The 26,871-nt window shown below is 45.2% G+C and overlaps 1 protein-coding gene across 2 annotated transcripts; it reads left to right on the forward strand.

Moving 5' to 3' along the window:
• The first annotated feature begins 2,913 nt into the window (after positions 1–2,913).
• Positions 2,914–25,649, forward strand: CILP (cartilage intermediate layer protein). 2 transcript variants are annotated; one of them, XM_081888421.1, is made up of 9 exons: positions 2,914–3,050; positions 7,457–7,632; positions 13,072–13,155; positions 15,040–15,309; positions 16,141–16,326; positions 17,918–18,232; positions 18,489–18,597; positions 20,157–20,314; positions 22,425–25,649. In XM_081888421.1, the coding sequence occupies exons 2-9, from the start codon at positions 7,569–7,571 to the stop codon at positions 24,770–24,772; spliced, it is 3,534 nt and encodes a 1,177-aa protein (XP_081744547.1). In that variant the 5' UTR covers positions 2,914–3,050; positions 7,457–7,568; the 3' UTR covers positions 24,773–25,649. The 2 variants fall into 2 exon arrangements, with proteins under 2 accessions (XP_081744547.1, XP_081744548.1); XM_081888422.1 differs by lacking the exon at positions 2,914–3,050 and adding an exon at positions 6,996–7,052.
• Positions 25,650–26,871: the final 1,222 nt, after the last annotated feature.

Below are 26,871 nucleotides of genomic sequence, written 5' to 3' on the forward strand. Positions count from 1 at the left end.
TTTTGTTCTTTTACTGTGCAAACATAAATCGAACCCAGTGCAATCAGAGGCCATTTATTTATTTCAGTGACAACTTTGCAAACATTTCTCTCTCTTTCCCTTGGCCCCATTGCACAGCAGAGCTGGAAGGCCCTAGACAGGGGTAGCCCTGAATCCTACAAGCCTTCCGAACTCCTGTTTTCAACCTTCTGCTCAAATTCAGATGCGTACCTGGAAAATCTGAGGGTGTTAGGGGAGGGGTAGTACCTCTGGTGGGTGACACATCATGCTCTTTCTGGGGTAGTTTGTCTACCTTTGGTCTTCACCCAGCACTCAGGTCTCACCTGTGGCTCCTAGAAGCTGGCAAAACAACAACAAACAAACCTATGGTCACGTAAAGCATCCTCAATAAACACACGAGACGTAACCAGCTGTGTTCTTAAATAAATAAGGTATACTATAATTGTATCAAATGGAATGGACACCATTACATGGATGGACCTTATGCATGAACTGACTAGAGAATGATCTGATCCACTGGGTCTTCTGCTTTGTTCGTTTGTTGAACTATATGAGTTACTTCTGTTGAAATTTGATACAATGAATAGTACAGTGGTACCTCGGGTTACATACGCTTCAGGTTACATACACTTCAGGTTACAGACTCCGCTAACCCAGAAATAGTACCTCGGGTTTAGGATGAGAACAGAAATCGTGCAGTAGTGGCGCGGCAGCACCAGGAGCCCCATTAGCTAAAGTGGTGCTTCAGGTTAAGAACAGTTTCAGGTTAAAAACGGACCTCTGGAACGAATTAAGTACATAAACAGAGGTACCACTGTATACCTTATTTATCTAAGAACACAGCTGGTTACGTCTCTTGTGTTTATCCTAGAAGCTGGCAGCATGCGATAGCGACCACGCCCTGGGAATGGCTTCAACTGGCCAGCTAAATTAGGTGAGGGTAGTCGATGGGTCTCAAATCCTCAGTGAGTTAGGGACTTCCCATGCATGTGAAGACAAGCTCTGGCAGATTGAGCAGACAAGACTAATAGTGGGTCCAACATTCAAGAAGGCAGTTTCTGCACTTGCTGTAGATCAGGGGTTGTCAACCTGGTCCCTATCGCCCACTAGTGGGCGTTTCAGGATTCTAGGTGGGCAGTAGGGGGTTCTATGGCACAAGCTGAATCCTCCTTCCATCGAGCACTGGTGGGCGGTGCCTTGAGAGAAAGATGCATTGGTGGGCGGTAGGTATAAAAAGTTTAACTACCCCTGCTGTAGATGGAAGTGAGGGGCAGATGGGGCTTGTCATCCTGGGAAGGTAGCCCATCTAGGAGAAGGAGAGCTCTGGTTCTAAATCTCCACTGCCTTGTGGGATATCTTCAGGAGAGGAAAAATCTAAGGAGACCATACACAAATCTGGAGTAGAGTCCCCAAGACATTTGGCTGGCGCCTTGTTTGCGTCCTTCCAGCAACTCCTGCAGACAAGCTGATGCCGAACATATTGCTCTGCTTTCCTTTGGACCACACCAGCAAGGCCGAGAGGGGGGTCGTGTCTTCTGGGCAGCCCAGGGCTCCATACACACTGCTTGGGCTTTGGTGCTGCTAATACAGTGGTACCTCAGGTTACAGATGCTTCAGGTTACAGATGCTTCAGGTTACAGACTCCACTAAGCCAGAAACAAAGTTAAGAACTTTGCTTGAGGATGAGAACAGAAATCGTGCTCCGGCAGCGTGGCGGCAGCAGGAGGCCCCATTAGCTAAAGTGGTGCTTCAAGTTAAGAACAGTTTCAGGTTAAGAATGGACCTCCGGAACGAATTAAGTTCTTAACCTGAGGTACCACTGTACAGTAGTTTGGCTTCACCCCCAGAAGCACACTCCATTGTCTCTCAAGACAGATGGGTGCTAGCAACCTGGGGGAAAACAATGGCTAGTGGAAGCCCACATTTGAATAGTTTGCACTTTGCGTTCACTTTTCCACAAAATACATGCTCAAAATATAGAAGAGAAATGTTTTGATGCTTTCCAGTGCATTCATTCATAAAATATGCATTTTCTGTGCACAGAAAAGGTTGTACCCAATGCTAATCCTACTCAAAATAGACCCATTAAAATGAATGAATACAACTAACTTAGATCCACTAATTTCAGTGGATTTACTCTTAATAAAACAGAGTTGGATTACAACCCAAACTCTATTGCAGATCTTGTAGTATCTGACTGTGAGTTGTGTTCTGATCTGCAGGTAGCTTTGGGAGCACTGGATTGCTGTGAAAAGTTGCCTGAATAAATCCCTTCCCCATTCCTAGGAGTGATCCTGATCAAAATAATTTTTGCAAACATGTACAGGTGATAGAATATGCAGGAAAAGAGAAACAGAAGTCCTGGATGCTTAACTCTGAGCTGTGGACAATAATAGAATAGAATAGAAACAAAGAAACAGAAAAGCTTTGCAGTTGAACAGAGAGATTTCTAATTTTTATAAAACATTTGACTGCAGCCTAAGTGCTAAACCTCTGCCACAAATGCAAAATGTGGTGCAGACTTTTGGGGTGCATTTTCCATCTGTGGGTGGGTGGGTGGGGAATAACCTGAAAGAAGGAGGGTGTGCAAACCCAACTGTCTCATGTTGATGCTGACATTTTGGGGTGCTCCATAAGACATGAGGGCAACATCATTGGGGCGATGGGCTTGGGGGCCCAGCAAATACCCAAACATACCACCCTTTGGAGCTGGCCCCACTGATCCCAGTGGTTCAGAACTAGGACCTCAGAATAAGGTGATTTTACAAGTTATTCAACACATGTGTGTGTTCCAGGGCACTGCCACTTAGCCTGCTGGCCGTTACATTTTTTTCCCTGATCATCCAGAAAAAGTTTGCATCTCCTCCTTTAAAGGGATTTTAAAAGTCTCTGGTTTCCTTGCTGTCAGAGCAGGTTTTCCATCTGTGTGGCTCAATGCCACCCCCTAAGCTCTACACAAGGCTATATAAGAGACCCCAGCCGTTGGAAAACACTCAGAGCGGATGTATTTAGACAGGAGTCCAGAAGACGCAAAGAACTGGGAGCCTGGGGTAAGCTGCAACACTTATTTCTTTAAGCATCTCAAACTTCTTAGAGATTGACTAGGCGGAACAAAATTTGAGCTTCTCCATCATTAAGTCCATTTTTTAAAATGGTGTGAGGTTGACTTTATATGCTGTTATATGCAAAGGTCAATTACATACAACATGAAGAAATAGAGGGAGGGGTAGGAACCCGAAATTTTATTCGCTTGATTTAGACTGTGCTTTAATTTATCTTGATAAGTGGGAAGTTTCTTTAAGAATGGGTTATACATATCCTAAACAGATAAAATGTGTTGTTTTTAACCATGGAACCACTGTTGAATGCTTGGTTAAGTAGCAAGTTAGAAGCTTATAAGAGGCAGTTGTGTCAGAGAAGCAGAGGACAAATTGTTCTGCAGTGTGAAAACAGTGGATTTGCAAGGCAGGTTCATCACGTTGCAACGACTGGGAAAGTTGAAGGGACCACGCCAGCCAGGACAGAACCTCTGATTTAGGACAGATTGCCCCTAATTTATTCACACCATTAGGTCAGAGAATTCAGGACTTGGATAAATTCCTCCCGATTTTTCTCCAGCTATCACTCAACATTCAGAATTTGAAAAAGGAGGGGAGCGTTAGTTTTCAAAGATGTTCAATAAAGAGCCACCGCCGTGATCCAGGCAGCATTAAGAGCTTCTAATCTGGCGGAGAAATGGATGGATGTGCCTAATATGATATGGAGTCCTTTTGCTTTGCTTGGAATGGATGATTCCCGCACACACACACCCCTGCAAAAAGAAAAAAAGTTCAGGCTTTATTTAATTGCATTGAAATGAAATGTATTGGCAAATGTGAACAAGAGTTTTGAAAAAGAAAGAAAGAAAGAGAGAGAGAGAGAGAGAGAGAGAGAGAGAGAGAGAGAGAGAGAGAGAAAGAAAGAAAGAAAGAAAGAAAGAAAGAAATCACTTTTTCATTCAACCGTCTAAACTCTGTTTTGTTTACATCTTGGGCAGACCTTCTTTAGACTTCAGATGGATTCCCTAAACAAACATATTTACTTTAGAGGGATCTGAAGGAGATGTGTGGGAGGCAATTGCAATAGCATATTCTCCTCCATTTCATCTGTTTGCAACAAAACAAAACCGTGGGCCCTTCCAGGCTGTCACTATTTTCGGGTGAGATTTAATCACATACCAGCAAATTTGGGTGGTTGCAGTTAAAGCTGATCCAAAGCTCTTGCATAACAAAACCTGCTGTGCCCCCAAAGTGATGGTGAAATGCACTGGAATGTACGGGATGACAATTGCTTGACACAAAGTCGTACCACCCACAAACTTAGTGCAAACAAATCAAGATGAATGCTTAGGTTGTCTGGAAGTGTTCCCAATTATATATGATGTTCTATTTCAAGATTTCTAAAAAACACAGGGTGACGCATGTAGGGATTTGGGGGAGAAATTCAAATTTATGCTTGTTTAAAGTCAAACCTATTTGATTCACTCTTTCCGAAACAATACGAGAATGGAAACACGGGCATCCTTCGAAATTTGCACTTCTCTGAAATTTGCAATGTTGTCCTCTAGCCAACTAAGGTGTACAAAAATACATAGACTGAGGTAAAGTGTGCATATAACTGCGCTAGTGAAAATAACATACAACAATGCAGTATGTCAGAGAAAATTGCTTTGCAAAAACACTGATGAATTTCATGAGAACCTTTTTTTTCCATTAATCACAAACTAATGTGGAAATGTGCAGAACTGTACTTAAAATCAAGAAAATGAGAAACTGAGAAAAAGGTGAAATTGATACATTCACCCAGCCCTAATCGCATGGCAGTGCTGGAAAGTTAAGCTTATTTACAAGAGTTAAGAACATCAAGAAGTTCCATTTCCTTTGGGACAGTTTTATGGCTGAGGTCTTTTGTGACTTGCGTTGTTGGTGACGATGCTTTATTTAACTCAGCTGTCTCCAACCTGGACTCCTCCAAATGTTTTGCCTTATAATGTTGGTTGGGGCACCAGGTCAGCAAACGATTTTTAAACGATTCGCTGGTTTATATACTTTTGGATTATATTGCACACTGCTCTGGGATTATTTTAATGAAGAGTGAGATAGAGATCTTTTAAACAGATAAATAAACAAATGGCAAGAAGCATTTTCCAAAGTGCCCCTAAAACGTATTTCTAACTTTGGATTTGAATTTTGAAAACCTGACCAAAGGTTGGATTTGAGCAAGGTTTTATTGCAACCCTAATCTTAATATGTTGCCTGCTGCAAGGATTCTACTAGGACGGTTTGCATTCTGCATAGGGATTCCCAGCAAATGCACACAACTCTTGACGTGGCACTGACACAGTATTAAAACTCCTTATAATGTCAGTTTTAAACTATCAAAGTTTCTAGACCTTGTGAACATCATGATAGGCTTGAAGGCATGAGGGCAGTGCCTAGTGAAACTCTTCACAGTGGAGTTTCAGTAGGAATTCTGGTGGCTGGGGGTTAGGAATTCAGTTCCTGCTAGACTCCTTCCTTGCCTAGCTGCTTGGACAATCTCATATTCTATTTTGTTCGGGTGAAAGAGGATTCAGTACTTAGTAACAGACATTTTAGGGACGTGGGTGGTGCTATGGATTAAACCACAGAGCCAAGGTACTTTCTTTCACCTTTGGTGGACGTGCCCAAAGATTAAGGCGTTCTGGGAAATGATATATAATGAACTGAAAAAGGTATTTAAATATACCTTTCTGAAGAAACCAGAGGCCTTTCTCTTGGGTATTGTCGGCCAATTGGTGCTAAAGAAGGATAGAACATTTTTTATGTATGCCACAACAGCAGCAAGAATACTCATCGCAAAGTATTGGAAGACACAAGATCTACCCACCTTGGAAGAATGGCAGATGAAGGTGATAAACTATATGGGCTGGCAGAAATGACTGGCAGAATCCGGGACCAGGGGAGAGAGACAGCGGAAGAAGATTGGAAGAAATTTAAGGACTATCTCAAGAAACATTGCAAAATTAATGAATGTTAGAATGACGTTGGTTTAGAAATTATGTGGTTTCTAGCTGGAATGGATAAGTAATAAGAAAAGGAGGGCAAAAAATTAAACGAAAATTAAGGGAAAGGATTTGCTGAACTAATAAAATAGAAATTGGAATACAGAGAGGGGAGGTATGAGGAAGTCGGGAAAGTAAGTTAAAAGAAAAAAAGGGGATTGAGTGCTGCAACCCGAGAGTCAGCCACGACTGGACCTAATGGTCAGGGGTCCCTTTACCTTTTAACAGACATTTTATTTTTTTAAAAGAATCCCAACACCAACAGGACTAGAAACTTGTAAAATAATTTGTATATTCTCTCAGTGCAAATCAAAACATGAAGCATGTGCATGTACACATCTGTGTCTGAGGGCCCTGGGGAAAGGGTTTACACTTCCTCGTCATTTCTGGCTACATTCCTATCTGATTTGCGAGCGAAACTGGCTCTTTATTTTCCTTAGCATATGTCTCGGAGGATGTTCCAATCTCAGGAGGGAGGATTGTGTTACAGGATGGATATGCCGGGGCCAAGCTTGGTTATTTCAGCATTCTTGAATCATTTCGGTTCTGGGGGCGTTTAATCCTTTTAAAAGGGGGCCTCCAATGAGATTGCAAGAAGCCATCATCTGCAGAACAGATTTAGTGTGGAAGCTTAAGTGGATAGACAGATATGAATACTGTCTCTGCTACACGCTTCCCTCTTGTTATACTTGAGACGTTATGCCAGGAGTTTCAGGGCGGGGGGCGGAGAGGGGAAACATCCACTCGATTTTCCAATAAGTTAGAGCAAGGAGAGCCAACTTCCTAAAAGTTCAGTCTGCTGCGTCCTCCCTGGCCAAGATGCTAAGGGAACAGACCCTCTCTGGTGATGACGTCACTGTCCCGAGAGAACAGCCTAAGAGGGCATGGGTGTTTTTATTTCGGGTGCTCCATTAGAAGCCCTGTTTATTGAGCATTCATCCAGATTTGCTTACACAAAGCTTACATGGAGGTTAGACTTTGGTCTTTATTGAGCTTTAACTCTAATTTGTTTAGGGGGGGCGTGTGGTTATACGACGTGCGGCAATCACCCTCCGTTCATCCTTATTTGTGGGTGGAGTGTTTATACGTCTTCTCGTTAATCCTTCCATTCATCCCACGCTTTCCGGGGCGTTTACCCATCACAGCTGTATCCAACTAAATTCTAATCAAAATAGATCCACTGACATGAATTTACCCAAATTACAGTAATCAAATCTATTAACTTTGTAGAACGTAAGAAGGGCCTGTTGGATTGGGCCAATGGCCCATCTCGTCCAGCCTCCTGTTTTTTCAGTGGCCAAGCAGATCCCTGCAAAATCTCAAGAGTCTCAAGGTCAGGCTCCTGTTGATAGACATGTCCTCCTTCTTCCCCAGTTGTTCCATGCAGGAAGATTAAACGTCCACTCAGACCAGAGGGGCACCACCTGAATGCATTCAATCTGACTGGGACTCAGCTCCCACAAGGAACCAGTTCTGTCCCTGGAGGATGGCTGCAATACAGCGATGCCTCCTGGCTTCCTTCATCCTTCTCGGAGTGGCAGGCATTTTCGGTGAGCATCAAAGATGAAATTATTATTATTTTATTTTGTTTTAGCTATCCAGGTCTAAGAAGGGTCTTCTTCATGCAGCTTTTGCATGCCCTGGAAGAACCATCAGAAAAAGCTCTGTTGGGTCAGACTAAAGGTCCACCGAGAATTGTGCTGGGCCAAAACTTGCTCTCAAATTTCCTGAAGGAACGATGCTTCTGCTTTTTTGCACCTCATTCACAGGGCATTTGAGAATTTTTTTATAACTTTGGTGGCTGTGAAGTATCGAGCTTACCTTAATGTTGCCAGGTGACCAGGCTGACCTGCCCATGAGGCTCATGAGGCAGTCACCTGAGGTAGCAGGCTGGGGACGGCTGGGAGCTGTGACAGATCCAGCCCCCAAGGAGCATGCCACTCTGTGCCCCCTTTGCTGCTACCCCACTTGCTCCTTCCTGTATCTGCCCCACCTCCTTCAACATGCCAAGGCTTCCCCTGGCTGTCTCCACTTGCCTAAGGCAGCGATGGAAGTGCGGCAGGGGGTGGAGGGAGGTGCCATTTTCTGTTTTGCCTCAAGTGGCGAAGTGGCCTGGCCTTGCAGGTGGCCAAGGATGGCATGTGTTTTTCTTCCCAGTAAACATTTCTCTCACACTTTGCAGCCTCCCTGGCTGTCTCTGCTTCTAAGCCCCAAGGGAGGAGTTGCCTCAGGGGGCAAACTGTTGCACAGGAGGCCAGGGAGACTTGTTTGCCAAGGACCAGAGATTGGTGTGCTTGCAGACCTTGCTTTTAAGGAAAGTCCTTCCTTGTGCCTTAAAATAAAATTCTGCAGGGATTTCTTCAAAAGTGAAAAAGTAAATGTGTTACTTGAGAACAAAAAAAGGTGCCCAGCAGGGAGTAGGAATTCCCAGCCCAGGATGCCATGGGATTTTCAGGAAATACCTGGGAAGGCTGTGGAGTGCAGACCGATAAAAGGTACTCCTTAGCCACCTCAACATACTTAAAGCCCTCCCCCCATGAATCCTGGGAAGTGTAGTTTGACCCTCAAGGATCTATAATTCCCAGTACCCTTAGCAAATTACAGTTCCTGGGGTTCTTTGAGGGGGGATTTTAAATGTATTGTGTATGCACAGCCTAAATGTAAGGGGGGACACTGTTAAATTATTTTCACATTCAATTTCTTTATACTTTATTTATTTACATGCTTACTTACTTGTCGCATTTATATGCCACCTAAGGAGCTCAAGCATACATGGTTCTCGTCGTCTCCATTTTTATCTCACAGCAACCCTGTGAGGTAGGTTAGGCTGGGAGATCATAGGAGCCAAGGTCCCTTCACCCACCCCATATAATATTTGTGGGGGCTGGGGGCGTTTTCCGTTCAAATGGTGTATGTGTGCCGTGTCTCCCCCCTCAAAATTCTATTCAAGTTGACATCCCTGTGACTTACCCATGAGGACTTAAATCCCCCAAGCAAAACACTGATGTGGAGAGAACGGAACTCAAGACTGGGGGGGGGGGGTGAGAATGTGAGAAACCCAAACAGACAGATTTGCTTGTCTTTTGCTTACACACACCTGCCTTCTCCTTGGGAATGGCTGTGGTGGGTGGGTTAGGAAAGCTGCCCCCACTTCCAGATCTGCGACCTGAGGCAGTTGCCTCACTTTGCCTAACAGTAGGACCGGCCTTGATGGAGTTACGCTGGGAATAGGACGGGGCGATTGCTTCTCTGTGTGCTGAATTTCTGGCCTCCCCTGCCTGCCCCAATAATCTTGCTTGCCATCTCAGCGGAGGATGCATTCAAGTGGGGGCGGGAGGCGGGTTTGTCGTGGTTTCAACTCTGCAAGAGGCTCTGCTTGACAGCCTGCGCAGACAGCTGCCGCTTGGCACACTCGAGTGGAAACCGAATTTGACAGGGAACAGACACAAAACCTTTTGTTTCCAATCCTCAAACCAGCTGCTCTCTTGCCCCACAGGCTGGGTCGGCTGCCATAAAATGAACCACTGCACCAACGGCAGGCACCGCGAACATTTGTTCTTTTGAAAACGCATCTCACACAGAGGCGCTGCCCCCCGCATAGCAATGAACCAGAGGTCCCATCTACATTGTGTGTTGACAGCACTTTAAACCGCCGTGGCTTTCCCAAAAGAATCCTGGGTGTACAGGGTGCTGGCTGCTACAATTCCCAGAATGGTTTTAAGCAATCCCCTTTCCCAGCGAACTCTGGAAATTGTGGCTCTGTGAGGGGAATAGGGGGTGTCTCTTAACAACTCCCAGCACCCCTAACAAACTACAGCTCCCAGAACATTTTGGGACAAGACATGTTAAATTGCTTTCAACATACAATGCAGACGGGACTTCAGGTTCATTGCTATGCAAGGACAGTGTATTCATCTGTTGCCTTCACTGTATATCTTTAGGCGACAGGCAAAAAAGGTCCTGTTCAACCAGGCCTTTGGCTGATTAACACCAGCCTTTTAAATGTGTTCGTGGGAGGGGAGTATTATTTTGTTGTCTTTGTTTTAACTATTAATTGTGCTTTTACCTTGTACTTTTAATCTTGTGAACCACCCTAAGATCTTGTGATGAAGGACGATATCTAAATCTAATAAATGATGATAATAATAATTGTGTGAGATGCACTTCACGCTATTGTGTAACCCTCTGAGTAATCAAGAAAACAAATCAGGATGAACACTCAGTAAATAGGTCATCTATGATATTATTTTCAAATCACATTTTCACCTCACCTTTCCTCTAAGGAGCTCAAGGTGGTTCTCCTCCTTCTCCATTTTATCCTCCCAAGAACCCTGTGAGGTAGGCGAGGCGAAGAGAAGAGATAGTGGCTGACCTAAGGTCGCTCAGCAAGCTTTGTGGCTGATGGAGGGTTTGGCCTCTGCTCTCACAAGTCCCATGACCCTAACCACTACACCACACTGCTCCAAAGTCCTTTCTTCAGTGCTGGCAATGGGATCACATCCTTCCTTGCAGTTAAGGGCAAGCAGTGCCAGGGACTTGGCCAACAAGCCATGCTCTACCTCCACAGGAAGGAATTAGAAGAGGAGTTTAGCTTCAGCCAAGTCTGTGCAGCGACAAGCAAGCCGAGCCTACAGAACCACAAAGGGAGGTTGTATCAGCCAGTCATTTCCTCTCTTAACTTTCTGGATTTTTCATTTTCATTCAAATCGTCATCTGGCTTCCTTTTAGAGTCTGGGAGTTGTTTCCCTTCCTCCCCTTAATGCCTAATGTCTTGTATAGCACAAAAAAATTGGGAAAAGGTCTGCAGCAGACTATACAATTTTGCTCTTGCACCACGTTGCCAAATGCTCACATGCACCCCCTCGCCTCTCCTTTGCACGCACATCTATTTGGGGGGTGCAGGGATGCAGAGAGCTCCACTTGGCAGCTGTTGTTACAACTGTGAGGCTGCCCAGCACTGTGGCCAATAAGGCTGCAGAGATGGCAGCAGAACTGGGGCAGGGGATGGGACAATCTTTCCACCCTAGCACCTGCAGTGTCACCTTTGTAGGCCAGGCAGGGCCCGGAAGGGCCAGAAGAACACCACAAATGTGAAGTCCTGGTGCCGGGGGGGGGGCAGGTACTGCCTCTGGGTGGAGGTCATGGGAGGACAGCACTTTGGGGTTGTCCTTTGAAGGATCTGGGTTGGCATCTCAGAGACTCTGCTGTGTGGAGGACAGGAAGAGGAGCAGCAGCTGGAATATATTATTGATATGGCTATATTGAACATGTCATTTTAATATCTTAGATCGTACAGTGGTACCTTGGTTTTCTCAAACGTAATCTGTTCCGGGAGTCCATTCGATTCTCGAAACCGTTCGAAAACCAAGGTGCGGTTTCCAATTGACTGCAGGAGCTCCCTGCAGTCAATTGGAAGCCGCATCGGATGTTCGGCTACCAAAAAACGTTCGCAAACAGGAACACTCACTTCCAGGTTTGTGGTGTTCTGGAGCCAATTTGCCCAGGAGCCAAGCCATTCAACTACCAAGGTACCACTATACTTCTGCTGTTTTGTGCCATAAGCCACTTTTGGTTAGAACAGAATGGAAAACGTTTAAATGTTAAATTTAATCTGAATGGCTAGTTGAATCTAGAGCAGGGGTCAGCAACCTAAGGCCCATGGGCCGGAAGTGGCCCGAGGAGGTCATTTGACCGGCCCATGAGCCATCCCTGAACTGAGATGCCCGCTTGCGCGCTGCACTAAACCTATGTGTCTGCTCATGCGCAGATGCCAAAAATCACTCACACACATGCACAATCTGGCACATGGAGGGATCTCCGTTGAACTGATCCGGCCCAGGCAAGATAAACCTTGCTGACCCCTGGTCTAGTGGGTCAAATATTTCTCTCCATTTCCCCCATATCCTGTTGTTTCCCCTTCTGTTTAGAGAGTAACATGAGCAACAAAAATTGAGATCCGAGACAGTGAGCACTTTCAGGCAGGAACCCCCCCCCCCAAAAAAAACCCCTTTCCATGTTCTCTATAAAGAAGCCTGTGCACTGATGCCATTATATTAAGGGAGTCGTTTTCTGGCTCTTTCTGGCTCTAACTAAGGCTCTGTTCGAGGCAGGGCTGAGTCCCAGAACCTATTTAGGATGCTTTGGAATATGTGAACCTATGGACATATACAAGGGATCCTTAGCAGGGCTGGAAAGAAATTTTATTCAGGTTGCATTTCAAGGGAAACCTGCATGAACTTTCTGAAACAATCCGTGAACCAAAATTTGCGCTTCTCCCAGTTTTGCAGTGTAATTCTCCAGCCACAGGATGTGTACAAATGTGAACATGCTAGGGCAGGGTGTGCACATAATGTTTATATTATAGTGAGCAGAAAAATCATACTAAAATCATAGCATTGTAGAGTTGGAAGGGACCCCATGGATCATCTAGTCCAACCCCCTGCAATGCAGGAATATAAAGCTCTCCAATATGGGAATCAAACCTGCAACCTTGGCGTTATCAGCACCAACCTCTAACCAACTGAGCTATACAGCCTGAGCCTTAGGTATTATACTAGGGAACATTGCTTTGCAAAAATGTGTATATAAGGAGAGATTGCACCTACAAATATGTACATTAGGAGAGACTGGTATTAAAATGCTGGTGAATTTTCATCAGGACATGAAACAAAACATTGCAAACTAATGTGGAAACTTAGAGACCTGAACTTAAGGCTGGAAAAAAATGAGAAACTTTGAGAAACCAAAATTTGAAAGGTTCATCCATTCCTACACTGAGTAACCACAGTGTCCCTACACATCAGGAATTGAAGTGGACATGCATTTACAAAATTCCAGCATCACAAGGAGCATTGAGGACTCCCAGTATGTATTCTCTAGAAACTAATAGTTGGGTATATAATAGAATTTATGCTACTGTTATCACTTCAATATGTTATTTTCTCCAGCTGGTTTGATTATGTTTTTCTCCTGACTTTTCTCTCCCTGAGGCGAGCGAGTTCTAAAGCAATCTGTCAGCAGGATCAAGCCAGGACAGAAACTGTACAACCCTCTGATCAAACGCGGTCCAGACAGTAAGTCATTTCCCATCTCTAGTAGTTTTGTTTTAGGAAAGAGGGAGGATGTCTCAGACTTTGCCATTCCTTTAAAAAAAGAAAATGATTTAATTTACAACAGATCCAACCAGTTTGTCTCCACGACTTTCTTCAGTAATGGAAAACATACTAAGTAAGTCCTGCCACTGCTGAACAACTTTTGGCGAGCAGCAAAAGAGAATCGGTCTGGCTGCGTTTGTTGGACAGCGAAAGTCAAACATAGAACAGCAGCCCATTTCAAGGCCGGTCCTGCCAATAGGCAGAGAAGGCAGCCTCCTCAGGCAGTATATGCTGGACTGGCGGTGGCAGCACCTGGTCCATTTATTCCCCATGAGAACAGAAAGGGAGCCTTTCCAGATCATGCCCAAAGCCCACCTTAGTCAAGCATTCAGTAGGTACAAAAAGGTTTGGTGGGGGGTGAGCATAGGTCAAAAGTTAGCCATGGTAATTGCTCTCATTTCCCTGCACCCAGAAAGTTGGAACTCCCTGCTTATTGACATCTGGCAGGTACCTTCACTGTGCTCTTTTAGATGCCTGCTAAAAAATTTTTGATTAGGCAAGCCTTTCCATATATGTGTACGGTGGAACCTCGTGTTACGTACCATCCTCCTTACGAATGCTTTGGGTAACGAGCTCCGCTAACCTGGAAGTAGATGCCTCTAGTTGCGAACTTTGCCTCAGGATGCGAGCGCAAGTCGCACGCCGGTGGTGCGGCGGCAGAGGGAGGCCCCATTAGCGAAAGCGTGCCTCATGTTAAGAACGTTTTCGGCTTCAGAACGGACCTCCGGAATGAATTAAGTTCGTAACCGGAGGTACCACTGTAATGTTGATGTGCTTTAACCTGGTTTTTAGCTTATCGTTGATGTTATTTATTTTTAGAGTAGCAGCTGCCTTTGGACTACGGTTCCCATCATTCCTAACCACTGGTCTTGCTAGCAAGGGATAATGGGGATTGTAGTCCAAAAGCAGCTGGAGACCCAAGTTTGGGAAACACTGTTTTCAGAGGTTTTAAATTGTTGTTTTTAACTGTGTTTTACAGGTAGTTTAGTTGTTTTATTCTTTTTTGTAAACGGCTGTGAGGTTGTGGGTTGTTTTTTTAAAGTAATCAAATGCTATATAGCATATTTTTGCTCTATAAGACTCACTTTTGCCCTCCTAAAAAGTAAGGGGAAATGTGTGTGCGTCTTATGGAGCGAATGCAGGCTGCGCAGCTATCTCAGAAGCCAGAATAGCAAGAGGGATTGCTGCTTTCACTGCGTAGCAATCCCTCTTTCTGTTCTGGCTTCTGAGATTCAGAATATTTTTTTTTCTTGTTTTCCGTCTTATAGAGCGAAAAATACGGAAATAAAATAAAAATTGAGGATTGTGGGGCAGAGAGTGAAAGAGAGTGGCTTACCAACAGGGTCTATGTCGCAAGCGAGGTTCAAACCAGGGACTTTCTGATCCATAGATCAGTCTCTTCGTCAGTATACAACACCACTTTCACTGTGTAAAGTGATTCTGAATATGTCTAAGAGCAAGTGGAGGAACCAAGCAAGCTGGCTTATGAAGCCTGACCATCGGTCCATCTGCACTGAGTATTGTCTGCACTGACTAGCAGTGGTTCTCCAGGATTTCAGGCAGAGGACATTTCCCGCCCTATCTGGAGAGGTCAGAAATGGAACCTGGGACCTTCTGCATGCAAAGCAGATGTCTCAGCACTTAGCTATGGTCCTCCCATCAGTGTCTTTTCCAAATCATGTTTTCCATCTTAATACTCATGCTAAGCTCGGGGGTTTCTTAATTCTAAACAATAAAACTGATGGAAGATAAGAAGGTTTCCAGGTAAGTGAGAGGCACCCTGCATCCTTCTCTGTTATCCAGGCAATGTGAGATGGACCACTTGGTTTAACATTGACCACCCTGGAGGCAATGGGGATTACGAACGCACAGATGCCATCCGCTTCTACTATCGGGACAGGTTGTGTCCCAGGCCCATCCGCGTTGAAGCCCGAACAACAGACTGGATCCCTGCCGCCAGCACAGGCCAGGTGGTTCACTCCAACGCCCAGGAAGGATTCTGGTGCCTGAACAAGGAGCAGCCTGCAGGGCAAACATGCTTGAATTATGCTGTGCGTTTCCTGTGCCCCATAGGTAAGTGCTCACCAGATAAGAAGGGCCTGGTCACTGGATCAGGCTAGACATCCATGTAGTCCAACATCCTGTTCTCACAGTGACCAACCAGAGGCCCACAAGCAGGAACTGGCTGCAACATCATTCTCCCCGCTTGTGATTCCCAACAACTGGTATTCAACAGTAGAGGCAGAACATAGCCACCATTAGCCTTACCCTCCAGGAATTTGCCTAATCCTCTTTTAGGTTGGGGTGTGAATAGATGCTAAAAGGTAAAGGGACCCCTGACCATTAGGTCCAGTCATGGCTGACTCTGGGGTTGCAGCGCTCATCTCACTTTATTGGCCGAGGGAGCCGGCATACAGCTTCCGGGTCATGTGGCCAGCATGACTAAGCCACTTCTGGCACGGAAACGCCGTTTACCTTCCCACTGGAGCGGTACCTATTTATCTAGTTGCACTTTGACGTGCTTTCAAACTGCTAGGTGGGCAAGAGCAGGGACCAAGCAACGGGAGCTCACCCCGTCGCGGGGATTCGAACTGCCGACCTTCTTATTGGCAAGTCCTAGGCTCTGTGGTTTAACCCATAGCGCCACCCGTATCCCTGAATAGATGTTAGGAGAGGCTATATTTATTAGATATTATCCTTCCTTCCTCACATTTGTGAGTTCAGCAGAGTGTCATCCCTTTGCAACTTAAAAGGGAAGCAAAGATAGGCTAGTTTTAGGCTTTTAGTTTAAGCAATCCAGGATGCTTTAAGGCAGACTGGATTCTCCTAGTATTTCCCCTTAAAACAATAATTGCACAAACAGTCTTATAAAAACATTTACTCACTCAGAATGCTTGTTGCCAGACTCCTTACCTCAAGATTCCAAAATGTTATGGTCTTCGTGGTCAACGTGGAGCGAATGTTCTGGAAAATGTGAACAGGATGGTGTCCAGACTCGGACCAGGACCTGTCTCGCGGAAAGCCTTCAGGAGCCACACTGCAAAGAAATGAGCGAGGAAGGACGACGCTGTCCTGGACCTCCTTGCTCAGGTGCCCCCAATAAAATTCGAAGACTGTGTTGTAGGTGAACTGTACTTGCATATTCCCACCCCAATACCTCAAACTCTTGCCCCCGCAATGCCTTGTGTAGCATCTTGCTTGATGAAGAGAACTCAAAAGCTTGTCACAATTTTGTGAGAGTTTGGTTGGTCCCTAACCAACAAGAGGTGTTTTGGTCTGGGGCTGAAGACCCATTGCTATTTCTGCAACTGGGTCCCAGAAGGGTCCCTCCCTCCAGCATACTGGGGTCAACCAATCAGCATGAAAGGGGAGCTTCTTGGCCACTGAGATGAAGTCTTCCCACCCTTTCTGCTGATTGGAGCCAATCAGAGTGAAAGGAGGTGAGTCAGCCACTGAGGATTGGCTCCAAGGGTCACTTTGGAGAAAGAGAGTGGTAAGATCACTGAGGAGCCATTGTTCTGTATGTTCCAAAGCTAAGCATTTATGAACACTGAAAACGCAAGGTGCTTCCGTTTCAAGGGAATGGTATGCAAGTTCTGTTATATACAATGGAACTTCAAGGAAACATAAATAAGTCACACAGAAAGAATATATTGGAGGACTTCAAATCATTTGCCCATGTTATGTCCACAGAAAATAGATCTTGCTGAAATGCAACCAATGGAGATCTGCATTGATTGTTGTAACAACAACAACAAATATTATTGTGGTTGTAGAATTATAGCCATATTCTTGGAATTTTGTATGGTCTTAGAAGGGGGCATGGCTATGAGGAGGTGTGGCAGTGTTTGTCATGGAAGGACCCTGCACATCTGAATTTTCCACTATACTACTGCTAACAAAGGCATTGCCTAAATGTGGATTTTGGAGGAAAGGCTGGTGGTGACTGTGGTCCTTTCAGCTCTGTCTAGGGATGGGAGAGAAATTCAATTCAGTTCACTTTTAAAGGGGAATCTATCAAATTCTCACTTCTCAAATAATATGAGTACCAAAATATAGCCACCCAAAATTCACACTTGTCTGAATTTTACAGTGTGGTTCTCCAGTGACTGTTAATAATAATGGGCCAGGTGGAAGTGAGCCCTGTAGCAGAGAGCAGTCTTCTTTCCAGCACTCATGGCATCAAATGCAAATATTAGCGGAAAGTGTGTGTAAAAATGAACACATTAGTAAAACACATTTTTACAATCCTTGCAAAAATGTGTACATTAGTCAGAAAACTGCAAGTAAAAATGTGTTTATTAGGATAATTCTTTTCTTCCTTCTTTTGGGGTTGTCTCCAACACCAGTCATACTTAGAGTAGACTTACTGAAATTAATGGACACACCTAACTTAGATCCATAATTTAAGTAGGTCTGTAACTTCATTGGATACAACTCTTAATTGTGCTGGTTTCAGAGAAGACCGTGTACACACCATACATTTAAAGCACATGAGGTCCCCCAAAGAATCTTGGGAGCTGTAGTTCACCTCTCACAGAGCTGCAATGCCAAGCAGCCTTAACAAACTACACTTCCCAGCATTCTTTGGGGAGTACTGTGTTCTGTGTGCAAGCTGTGTACATAGTCAAATAAAAAATGATGTGATGTGTCATAACCGGCTGTTTTCTCCATCCCGCAGTTTGCAACATGACCTGCTCCATGGGCCATGTGAATGCTGAATGTGACACTTGCATGTGCGAGGAACACCTGCTTCATGGCAAAGTCTCCTTGCAAGGTGGTGGCCCTGCAGTCGGTGCAGCCGTCTCCTTGCAAACCAAGCCGACAAAACTATTGACAGTGACTGACAGGAATGGAGAGTTTCAGGTTCCTGGCGTGTGCCTTGATGGCAAAACCGCCTTGCAGATCAAAAAGCCAAATTACAAAACAGCTTTGGTCATCGTCCCCGAGAGTTCCGGACGTTCCTCATCAGTCCACATCCACTTGGAAAGAGCAGGTAAACAAAGCCTGTTAACAAGCAACTTCAGTGCAAACTGTTCAAAGGGATGGAAGCCACACTCTTGTTACCTGCCACACACCTGAGCTCACATATGACATCGAGGGTGGAGCAGGTGGCTGTACTTTGGGAGGAAATGGCCTTGTGGGTTTAATTAGGCTGGCAGGCCTGAGGTTCTCCAGGTCTGGATCAAACACAGGAAATGGTAAATCCAGCTATGTAAGCCAACTCAGTGAGGAATATTTTCTGCCCCCAGAAAAACCGTACATGGTGACGCATCCCGAGAGCAAAGCCAGGAGAGAGGGACAAAGTGTTTCTTTCTGTTGTCAGGCTGTTGGAGACCCGGTACCTGACCGATACTTTTGGTAAGTCCTTAAAGTTCACACAGGCAAAGTGTGTTCCTTAATAGGTTATAAAAACTGCATAAAGCTATAATTAAGTCATTACACTAATGCCACAGTCTTTATTTCATTAAGCTCCCACAGACATTAGTTTTGTTCTAAAGCAGCAAATGTAACCACGTGAAGCGGCACCTTTTATATTACATGGAATTGAATGTTGTGAAGCCCCAACATGGTTTTGGGGCTGTTAAAGGAACACAAAGCAGCGTGGAAAAGGTCAACATTAGCTGCTACCCGCCCTAGTGCTTCTGACGTGTGTAGTCAAAAGAGTAATTGCCCGTGTGGAAAACTGCAGATGGGAAAGCTTTTGGAGGGGAGAAATTGTGAGCCCAGAACGTATGAAGTCTCCTAATAGCACTGGAATAAACAATTCTTTAAATAGGGTGGTGTTCAACCAAGATCTAATCAGAGTAGACCACTAAAATTAAGGTATCTAACTCAGTTCCGTTCATTTCAATGGGTTTAGTCTGAGTAAAGCCTAGCTGAATACCAACCACAATATTTATTGACAATGACAGTTTTTAATCCTAAAGGTAAAGGTAAAGGTACCCCTGCCTGTACGGGCCAGTCTTGACAGACTCTAGGGTTGTGCGCCCATCTCACTTAAGAGGCCGGGGGCCAGCGCAGTCCGGAGACACTTCCGGGTCACGTGGCCAGCATGACAAAGCTGCATCTGGCGAGCCAGCACAGCACACGGAAACACCGTTTACCTTCCCGGCAGTAAGCGGTCCCTATTTATCTACTTGCACCCAGGGGTGCTTTTGAACTGCCAGGTTGGCAGGCACTGGGACCGAGCAACAGGTGCGCACCCCACCGCGGGGATTCGAACCGCCGACCTTTCGATTGGCAAGCCCTAGGCGCTGAGGCTTTTACCCACAGCACCACCCGCGTCCCAATTTTTAATCCTGCTCTTCAGCAAAAAAGAGAGAGAGACTTGCAGAGTGGCTTGCAATTCAGTTAAAAGGCTTATGAAAAAACAAAAACACAGCACAAAAGGAAAATGGATAGGAAGAGATAGGCAAACTCATCTACAAGTTGGAAGGTTATAAACTGTTGCACTGACCAGTCCAAACAAACAAACTTGGTTCTTAGAGATATACTGCTAATTTCTTCACATTATTTATCTACTATATATTTTGGAACGTTGTTTTGTTTGTTCGCTATTCATAGGGCTACTGCTTAAGACACCCTAACCAAATTTTGCACAATGGTTCCTCAGATAAGGAAGCAGCTTTTTATGTTTGGATGCAATTGGACGCCATTTTGAATCACAATAGCAGCCTGAAACTTTCAAAACTGCACTGATCTTTTTGGCAATCCTGAGCAACGCCGAGTACGGGGCTGCTATTGATTCAATAAACTTTTATCACAGATCTCCCATTAGCTTTTCATTTCCAGGGTGGGGAAAGGGGATAAAATATCAAGACAGCAGACCTGGAAAATCCACAAAAGCAAAGAGAGGTAGAAAAAATATATCTCTTTGCTTCTAAGCCTTGAGTCTTCCCTTTCTGAAAATACTACAGGTACCATAACGAAACCTTGCTAGACCCTTCACTCTATAAGTACAAAAGCAACCTGGTGATAAAGAACTTGAAAATGGACCAAGCTGGAGAGTATTTTTGCAAGACCAGCAATGATGCAGGATCTGTGAAGTCCCGAGCAGCCACACTTTCCATAACAGGTGAGAAACCATTTTTGGAGGGGCAGGGAGGCAGAAGTGGTGGTTGTCTTCAAGTCTTTGCTATTCCTTACTTATAGTGTATGGAAGCAAGTGGGGCAGTCCCAGTGCACACCCACATCACAGAGTGGAAGTGGGAGTGGACTGCTTGGAGGGTGTCTCCCCCCCAATTAAGCAGTACAATTGTACTTTGGTTCTCAAATTTAATCCGCTTCGGGAGTCGGTTTGACTCTCGAAACAGTTTGAAAACCAAGGCGCAGCTTCCGATTGCCTGCAGGAACTTCGGATGTTTGACTACCATGGTACCACTGTATATACATTTTATGAGATAAATAAATAAATTCAAGCAACGGAAATTGCCTTCATGAGGCAAGCAAGGATGGGTGGATTTCTCTAGTTTGTGTTGATTTCACATATGTTCATGCAGAAGTCTGTTCAATTCCCCCTTCCACACGTTGTTGCCGTTTTTAAAAATATCTATACAACATTATTTTATCTTAGTGTATGCATTTCCAAATGCATATCCTAAACAATATTTTTTAAAAAATGTATTTTGGCATCTATTTATCTTTTAGCAAAATTTATTTTTTGCAAAATACAAAAGAAGTGCCACCTCAAAATGCACCAGTTTTTTTGTGTGTGTTTTTAAAGGTATGCAGCTGCAAATATTCTGCCTGTATTTTATACCCGGCATCCGTATGGTAAAAACTGTTGCTTAGCTGAACGTGGAACAAATGAAACATTTAGAAACAGGAGGGAAGGAGGCAAGTTGGAGTTCTATGGCACCACAGCAGCTAGGCCCCATGGCAAACAGAGCTGAAGCAAGTGCCCCCTTTGTAATCTGGCTGCGAAGCTGCACTCATGATGGGCCAGCTGTTCTCTCCATCTATAATGTCCAGGAATCAGTCTAGACAACGTATCGTGATTTAACTATATACATGATGTTAATCACACAGCTTGAGTGCAGGATTCCTCTTCTTCTTACAAATTGCCAGCATAGGAGACTCAGCTTGGATTGGGACCCTGGTTTGGGAGGTATAGGGGCTCTTAATCTTTTGAGCTAGGCTGGGGGCCCCCCATGGCTGCTAATTACATAGGAAAATGTAAAAAAATCCCCCTCTACCTCTCGTGCCATTTGGCTTCTTGCAAGGATTGGTGAAGCTGTCAAATTTCAGTTTCTCATTTTCCCAACCTTAAGTTCAATTCTCCAGCATTTCCACATTACAGTGGTACCTCGGGTTACATACGCTTCAGGTTACATACGCTTCAGTTTACAGACTCCGCTAACCCAGAAATATTACCTCGGGTTAAGAACTTTGCTTCAGGATGAGAACAGAAATCGTGCTCTGGCGGCGCAGCAGCAGCAGGAGGCCCCATTAGCTAAAGTGGTGCTTCAGGTTAAGAACAGTTTCAGGTTAAGTACAGACCTCCAGAATGAATTAAGTACTTAACCTGAGGTACCACTGTACTTTGCTTGGAAACAACAACAGCAAGCTCATGAAAATCCATCATTTTTATGCAGCTTTTTCCTAATGCACACATTTTTGTATGCAATTTGCCTAATATATAGTGTATTACAATTTTGACAAATGTGTGCATTTTCTCCTAGCTGGTGCATTTTTTTGTACACATTACGTGGCTAGAGAACTGCAAATTTCAGAAAAGCGTGAATTTTGAAGAAGTGCTGTTTGGGTTTGCTTATCATTTGGAGAGTGTGAATTACGCAGATTTGCCTTTAAATGCAAACTGAATTGAATTTCACCAGCTTAGCTCTGTTGGTAAGAATGTGGTGTTTATAACGCCAAGATTCGATCCCCATATGGATTGCAGCTGCACATTCCTGCATTGGAAGGGGGGTGGTTTAAATGACCTTTGGGGTCCCTTCCAGCCTTACAATTCGATGACTCTCCCCCATTGCTAGCTACTTTCCAGAGAAAAGTTCTTCACTCAATGGAAACCCATGTCATTAGTATCCTGTGTTATTAGGCCCTTAGTTACATGGGTTCAGAACTCTCACTTTTTGGCTTGAACAACATTCCTGCATAAGGAAAGTCCCTGAATTCTCACAGAAATGGCTGCACAAGAAACTAACATATGAAATCTATTTCAACAGCAAAGAATGTAGCTCCTTGCAACCCAAGGCCCGAGAGCTATCTCATCCGGCTGCCACACGACTGCTTCCAAAACTCAACAGGCTCCTTCTACTATGACGTTGGCAGATGCCCATCCAGTGCCTGCTTTGGGATGTTGGATAACGGCCTCCGCTGCAAAGACCTTGCCGCTTACTGCTGTGGGGTCTCCAGAATGGAGACACGAGAATTAGCCTGTTCTGGGTACACACTTCCCATCAAAGTGAATGTGAGGTGCAGCTGTCAGAAGTGCGTTGAAGCCAAGGTGACGGTGCGCGGAAGAGCCGTGGCTTCCGACACGCAAGAGCCCATGAGGTTTGGCCATATATACATGGGGAATAACAGGGTGAGCATGACCGGCTATAAGGGAACCTTCTCCATTCAAGTGCCCCCCAACACAGAGAGGCTGGTCCTCACGTTTGTTGATCGCCTTCAGAAGTTTGTGAACACAACCAAGGTGCTGCCTTTCAACAAAAACGGCGGAACTGTCTTCCACGAGATCAAGATGTTAAGGAAGAATCCGCCCGTCACGCTGGAGTCGACAGAGACCAGCGTGATACCTCTGGGAGTTATGGAGGAAGACGACCCGATAGCCGAACTGGAAATTCCGCCCAATACGTTCTATAGACAGAATGGAGAACTCTATGCTGGGAAGGTGAAAGCCAGTGTGACCTTCTTGGACCCAAGGAATGTCTCTAGTGCAGCCATAGCACAAAGCGACTTGAACTTTGTAGACGACGAAGGCGACATGCTCCCTCTGCGGACGTATGGCATGTTTTCCATGGATTTCACGGATGAAACCTCCGCCGAAACCCTCAACGCAGGGAAAGTGAAAGTCCGCCTAGACTCCGCTCAGGTGAGGATGCCAGAACATCTGAAGGGAATGAAGCTGTGGTCTCTGAACCCCCAGACAGGCTTATGGGAAGAAGAAGGAGACTTCCAGCTTGACCAGAGAAGGCGCAGCAAGCGAGAAGAACGGACATTTCTGGTAGGCAACATGGAGATAAGAGAAAGGAGGCTTTTCAACCTTGACGTCCCAGAGAGCAGGCGGTGCTATATCAAGGTGCGCACTTACAGAAGCGAAAGGTACATGCCCAGTGAACAAATAACGGGGGTGGTGGTTTCCGTTATCAACATGGAGCCCACACCAGGCTACTCAACCAATCCTAGAGCATGGGGCCGCTTTGACAGCGCTGTCACTGGCTCCAATGGCGTTTGTGTGCCCGCTTTCTGCGATGACCAAAACCCAGATGCCTACAGCGCTTACATCATGGCGAGCCTCGGAGAGGAGGAGCTTGAAGCTGTCCCCTCATCTCCAAGGCTTAGTCCTACTGCTGTTGGAGTCCCGCAGCCGTATCTCAATAAGCTGAAGTACCGGCGGACGGACCACGTGGATCGTAACGTGAAGAAGACCGCTTTCAGCATCAGCGTGGCGAAGCCCACTCCGAACGCTGCCGAAGAGAGCAATGGCCCCATATACCCTTATGAGAAACTTCGAGAATGTGAAGTGGCTCCACATAGTGCCGCTCACTTCAGGTTTTACAGGGTAGAAGGAGACAGGTATGACTACAACACAGTTCCTTTCAACGAGGATGACCCCATGAACTGGACAGAAGACTACTTGGCCTGGTGGCCTAAGCCAATGGAATTTAGGGCTTGCTACGTCAAGGTGAGGATCAATGGGCCTCTGGAGGTGAATGTGAGGTCTCGCAACATGGGGGGCACGCACCCACGGACAGTTGGCCAGCTGTACGGAATCAGAGATGTCCGTAGTATCCGTGACCAAGAGCGACCCAACATTTCAGCAGCGTGCCTGGAATTCAAGTGCAGCGGCATGTTGTATGACCAGGAACGTGTTGATCGGACACTGGTGAAAATCATCCCACAAGGGAACTGCTACCGGGAGAGTGTCAGCAGCACACTTCACGAGTATCTGGTGAACCACCTTCCCGTTGCGGTCAACAACGACTCCAGTCAGTACACCATGTTGGCGCCTCTTGACCCTCTTGGTCACAACTATGGGATCTACACAGTTACAGACCAGGATCCCAGGACAGCCAAGGAGATAGCTCTGGGAAGGTGCTTCGACGGAACATCTGACGGTTCCTCGAGAATTATGAAGACCAACGTAGGCATAGCGCTCACTTTCAACTGTCAAGAGAGAGACGCGCAACAGCAAAGCTTGTTCCAATCCCTGCGCAATGTGCCAAACAGGTACCCGGTGAGCCCTCTTAGAGGGAGGGTAGGGGTAAGAAGGTCAAGCGAAAGCCGTGTTGGTCAGATTAGGGGGAAAGGCACCCCCTTTGTCAGAGTTCCTCAAAGAACCCAGTAAGATCTTATAATCCAACGCAACCCAACAGCTCCATGGGGCTCAAAGGGTCCTTGCCAGCGTGCACACACATCAATTCTGGGGACAGCATCACATGGACGATAGTACAGTATTTTTTTAAAACGCTGATTTATGTGGGGAAGCCTCTACCCATATGAAGTTCCTTGAGTCCTTCAACACCTTTTACTAACATTCAGATCTCATCCTAGGAATGCAGTGAAATACTTAACAAGATAAATAGCAAGCACTTGGTTAGAACATCTGATAAAACGACATTGGCTGCCCACCTCTCAGTGAAGAACTGTCTGAGGAGACAGTATATAAATTCAATAAAAAAATAATAAAAAAAGAAGAGAGTGTATGCAGAACAGACGAGGATGCACCAACAAGAAGGCCCTTTTCTCACTGATGTGCTCCAATCCCCCCACCACTTCCTTCCACCTAGATTAAATTTTGCATACCTCTTAAAAAGGGAATGAATATTTGCAGGTAAGCTAGCCTCAGCCCATATGCTTCAGCCCAAATTCTGCATCACCGGCAAATCCTTTCTTTGAAATTTTAGAACTTACTGTATTTAATCAATACCAGTACTGAAGATTCCCTCTTTGAGGAAGGTTGCATTTTAAGAGTCTCTGACCAAATGCAGCTGAAGAGTTAACACCTAATCTATGTAATTATGATCTTGTTTTTCAGAAGAATGTTTAAAACTGTAAAAAAATGTTCTCTGCAAGGGTGGAAGAAGCTATATCGAATATTTTTTAAAAAATGTACATAAATTCTTTTTCTGATAAGTGGCTTTGGCAGCCCCATTAACAAATGATAAATAAAAAGGAAGCTATTCCTTCATATTGAATCTACAGTAACTGTAAGACTCTGTAAATGTGAACAATGATATTTATTTCTGTATTTGCTCTGCAACTGTGTGTGTGTTTTCATTCCTGCCATACTGCTCTTGCGAACTTCTTCCCTTGTTTGCAGAACACAGAAATGCCAATTAAATGTACCGTATTTTTCGCTTTATAAGACGCACCAGACCACAAGACGCACCTAGTTTTTGGAGGAGGAAAACAAGCAAGAAAATATTCTGAATCTCAGAAGCCAGAACAGCAAGAGGGATCGCTGCGCAGTGAAAGCAGCAATCCGTCTTGCTGTTCTGGCTTCTGAGACAGCTGTGCAGCCTGCATTCGCTCCATAAGACGCACACACATTTCCCCTTACTTTTTAGGAGGGAAAAAGTGAGTCTTATAGAGCAAAAAATACGGTATTCACTCCATTTCCACCCCACATATCCCCCAAGGAAATCAAGGCAGCATCTATGGGCTCTTCCGTGACCCCCCCCTCCCCGTCAATACTTACAACTATACTATGAGGGAGACCAAGAGACAGCAAATGGCTCAAGGTCACCCAGTGAGCTCTGTGGCTGAGTTTGAGATTTCAGCTTAGAATTTCCCCAGCTCTAGTCAAAGAAGCCAGTGCCAGTTAAGCGCACCTTGTGCTTAACTAAATAGAGCACAGGGGATAAGTCTGTAGGGATGAGTTTGGTCCACAAGTCTTACATTACTTCCCGAAAATAGAAATAGGAAAGCTTATGGATCAAGAGTTAACATGTGCCCCATCACTCTTGTTTTGAGGCCTGAAGCAGAATTGTTGGGCCCATGCTATACCTAGCTAGCCTAGGGAATTTGTAGGTCAGCTAACTGACTCTTCTTGTAAGTCAGCAGCCTTTCATAGGAAAAAAGGTTCCTCTACAACAGGAAGTGGGGACCTTCAGTTGTTGAACTACAATGCCAATCCATGCCAGCCAGCACAGCAAATGGCCAGAGATGATGGGAGTTGTAGTCTAGCAAACAACTAGAGGACCACAGATGCCCCAAACCTGTTATATGAAATCAGTAGTCAACATTATGCCCATTTGTGAGGAAAAATAAGCGGGTTTAAATAGAAACGGCAATCACTTCTGTAGTTGGGAGGAGTTTCTGGTCACTTCCATGCAGGGGTGCCAACTTAAATATTGAGGGCCCCCAGGTAAGCCCTGCCCCACATAACAAAACACAGCATGCATACACCATTTGAATGCCAATGCCTGTGAACTTGGTGGAGCC

Source organism: Podarcis melisellensis (assembly GCF_964234715.1).
Source record: "Podarcis melisellensis genome assembly, chromosome: 14".
Lineage (NCBI taxonomy): Eukaryota > Metazoa > Chordata > Lepidosauria > Squamata > Lacertidae > Podarcis > Podarcis melisellensis.

Excerpts from the sequence above, each read along its gene's own strand:
- CILP (XM_081888421.1), top strand. The coding sequence starts at position 7,569 with ATGGCTGCAATACAGCGATGCCTCCTGGCTTCCTTCATCCTTCTCGGA. Across the intron at positions 15,310-16,140 it reads GCGTTTCCTGTGCCCCATAG|ACTCCTTACCTCAAGATTCC; the intron begins GTAAGTGCTCAC and ends GCTTGTTGCCAG. Across the intron at positions 20,315-22,424 it reads AGCCACACTTTCCATAACAG|CAAAGAATGTAGCTCCTTGC; the intron begins GTGAGAAACCAT and ends CTATTTCAACAG.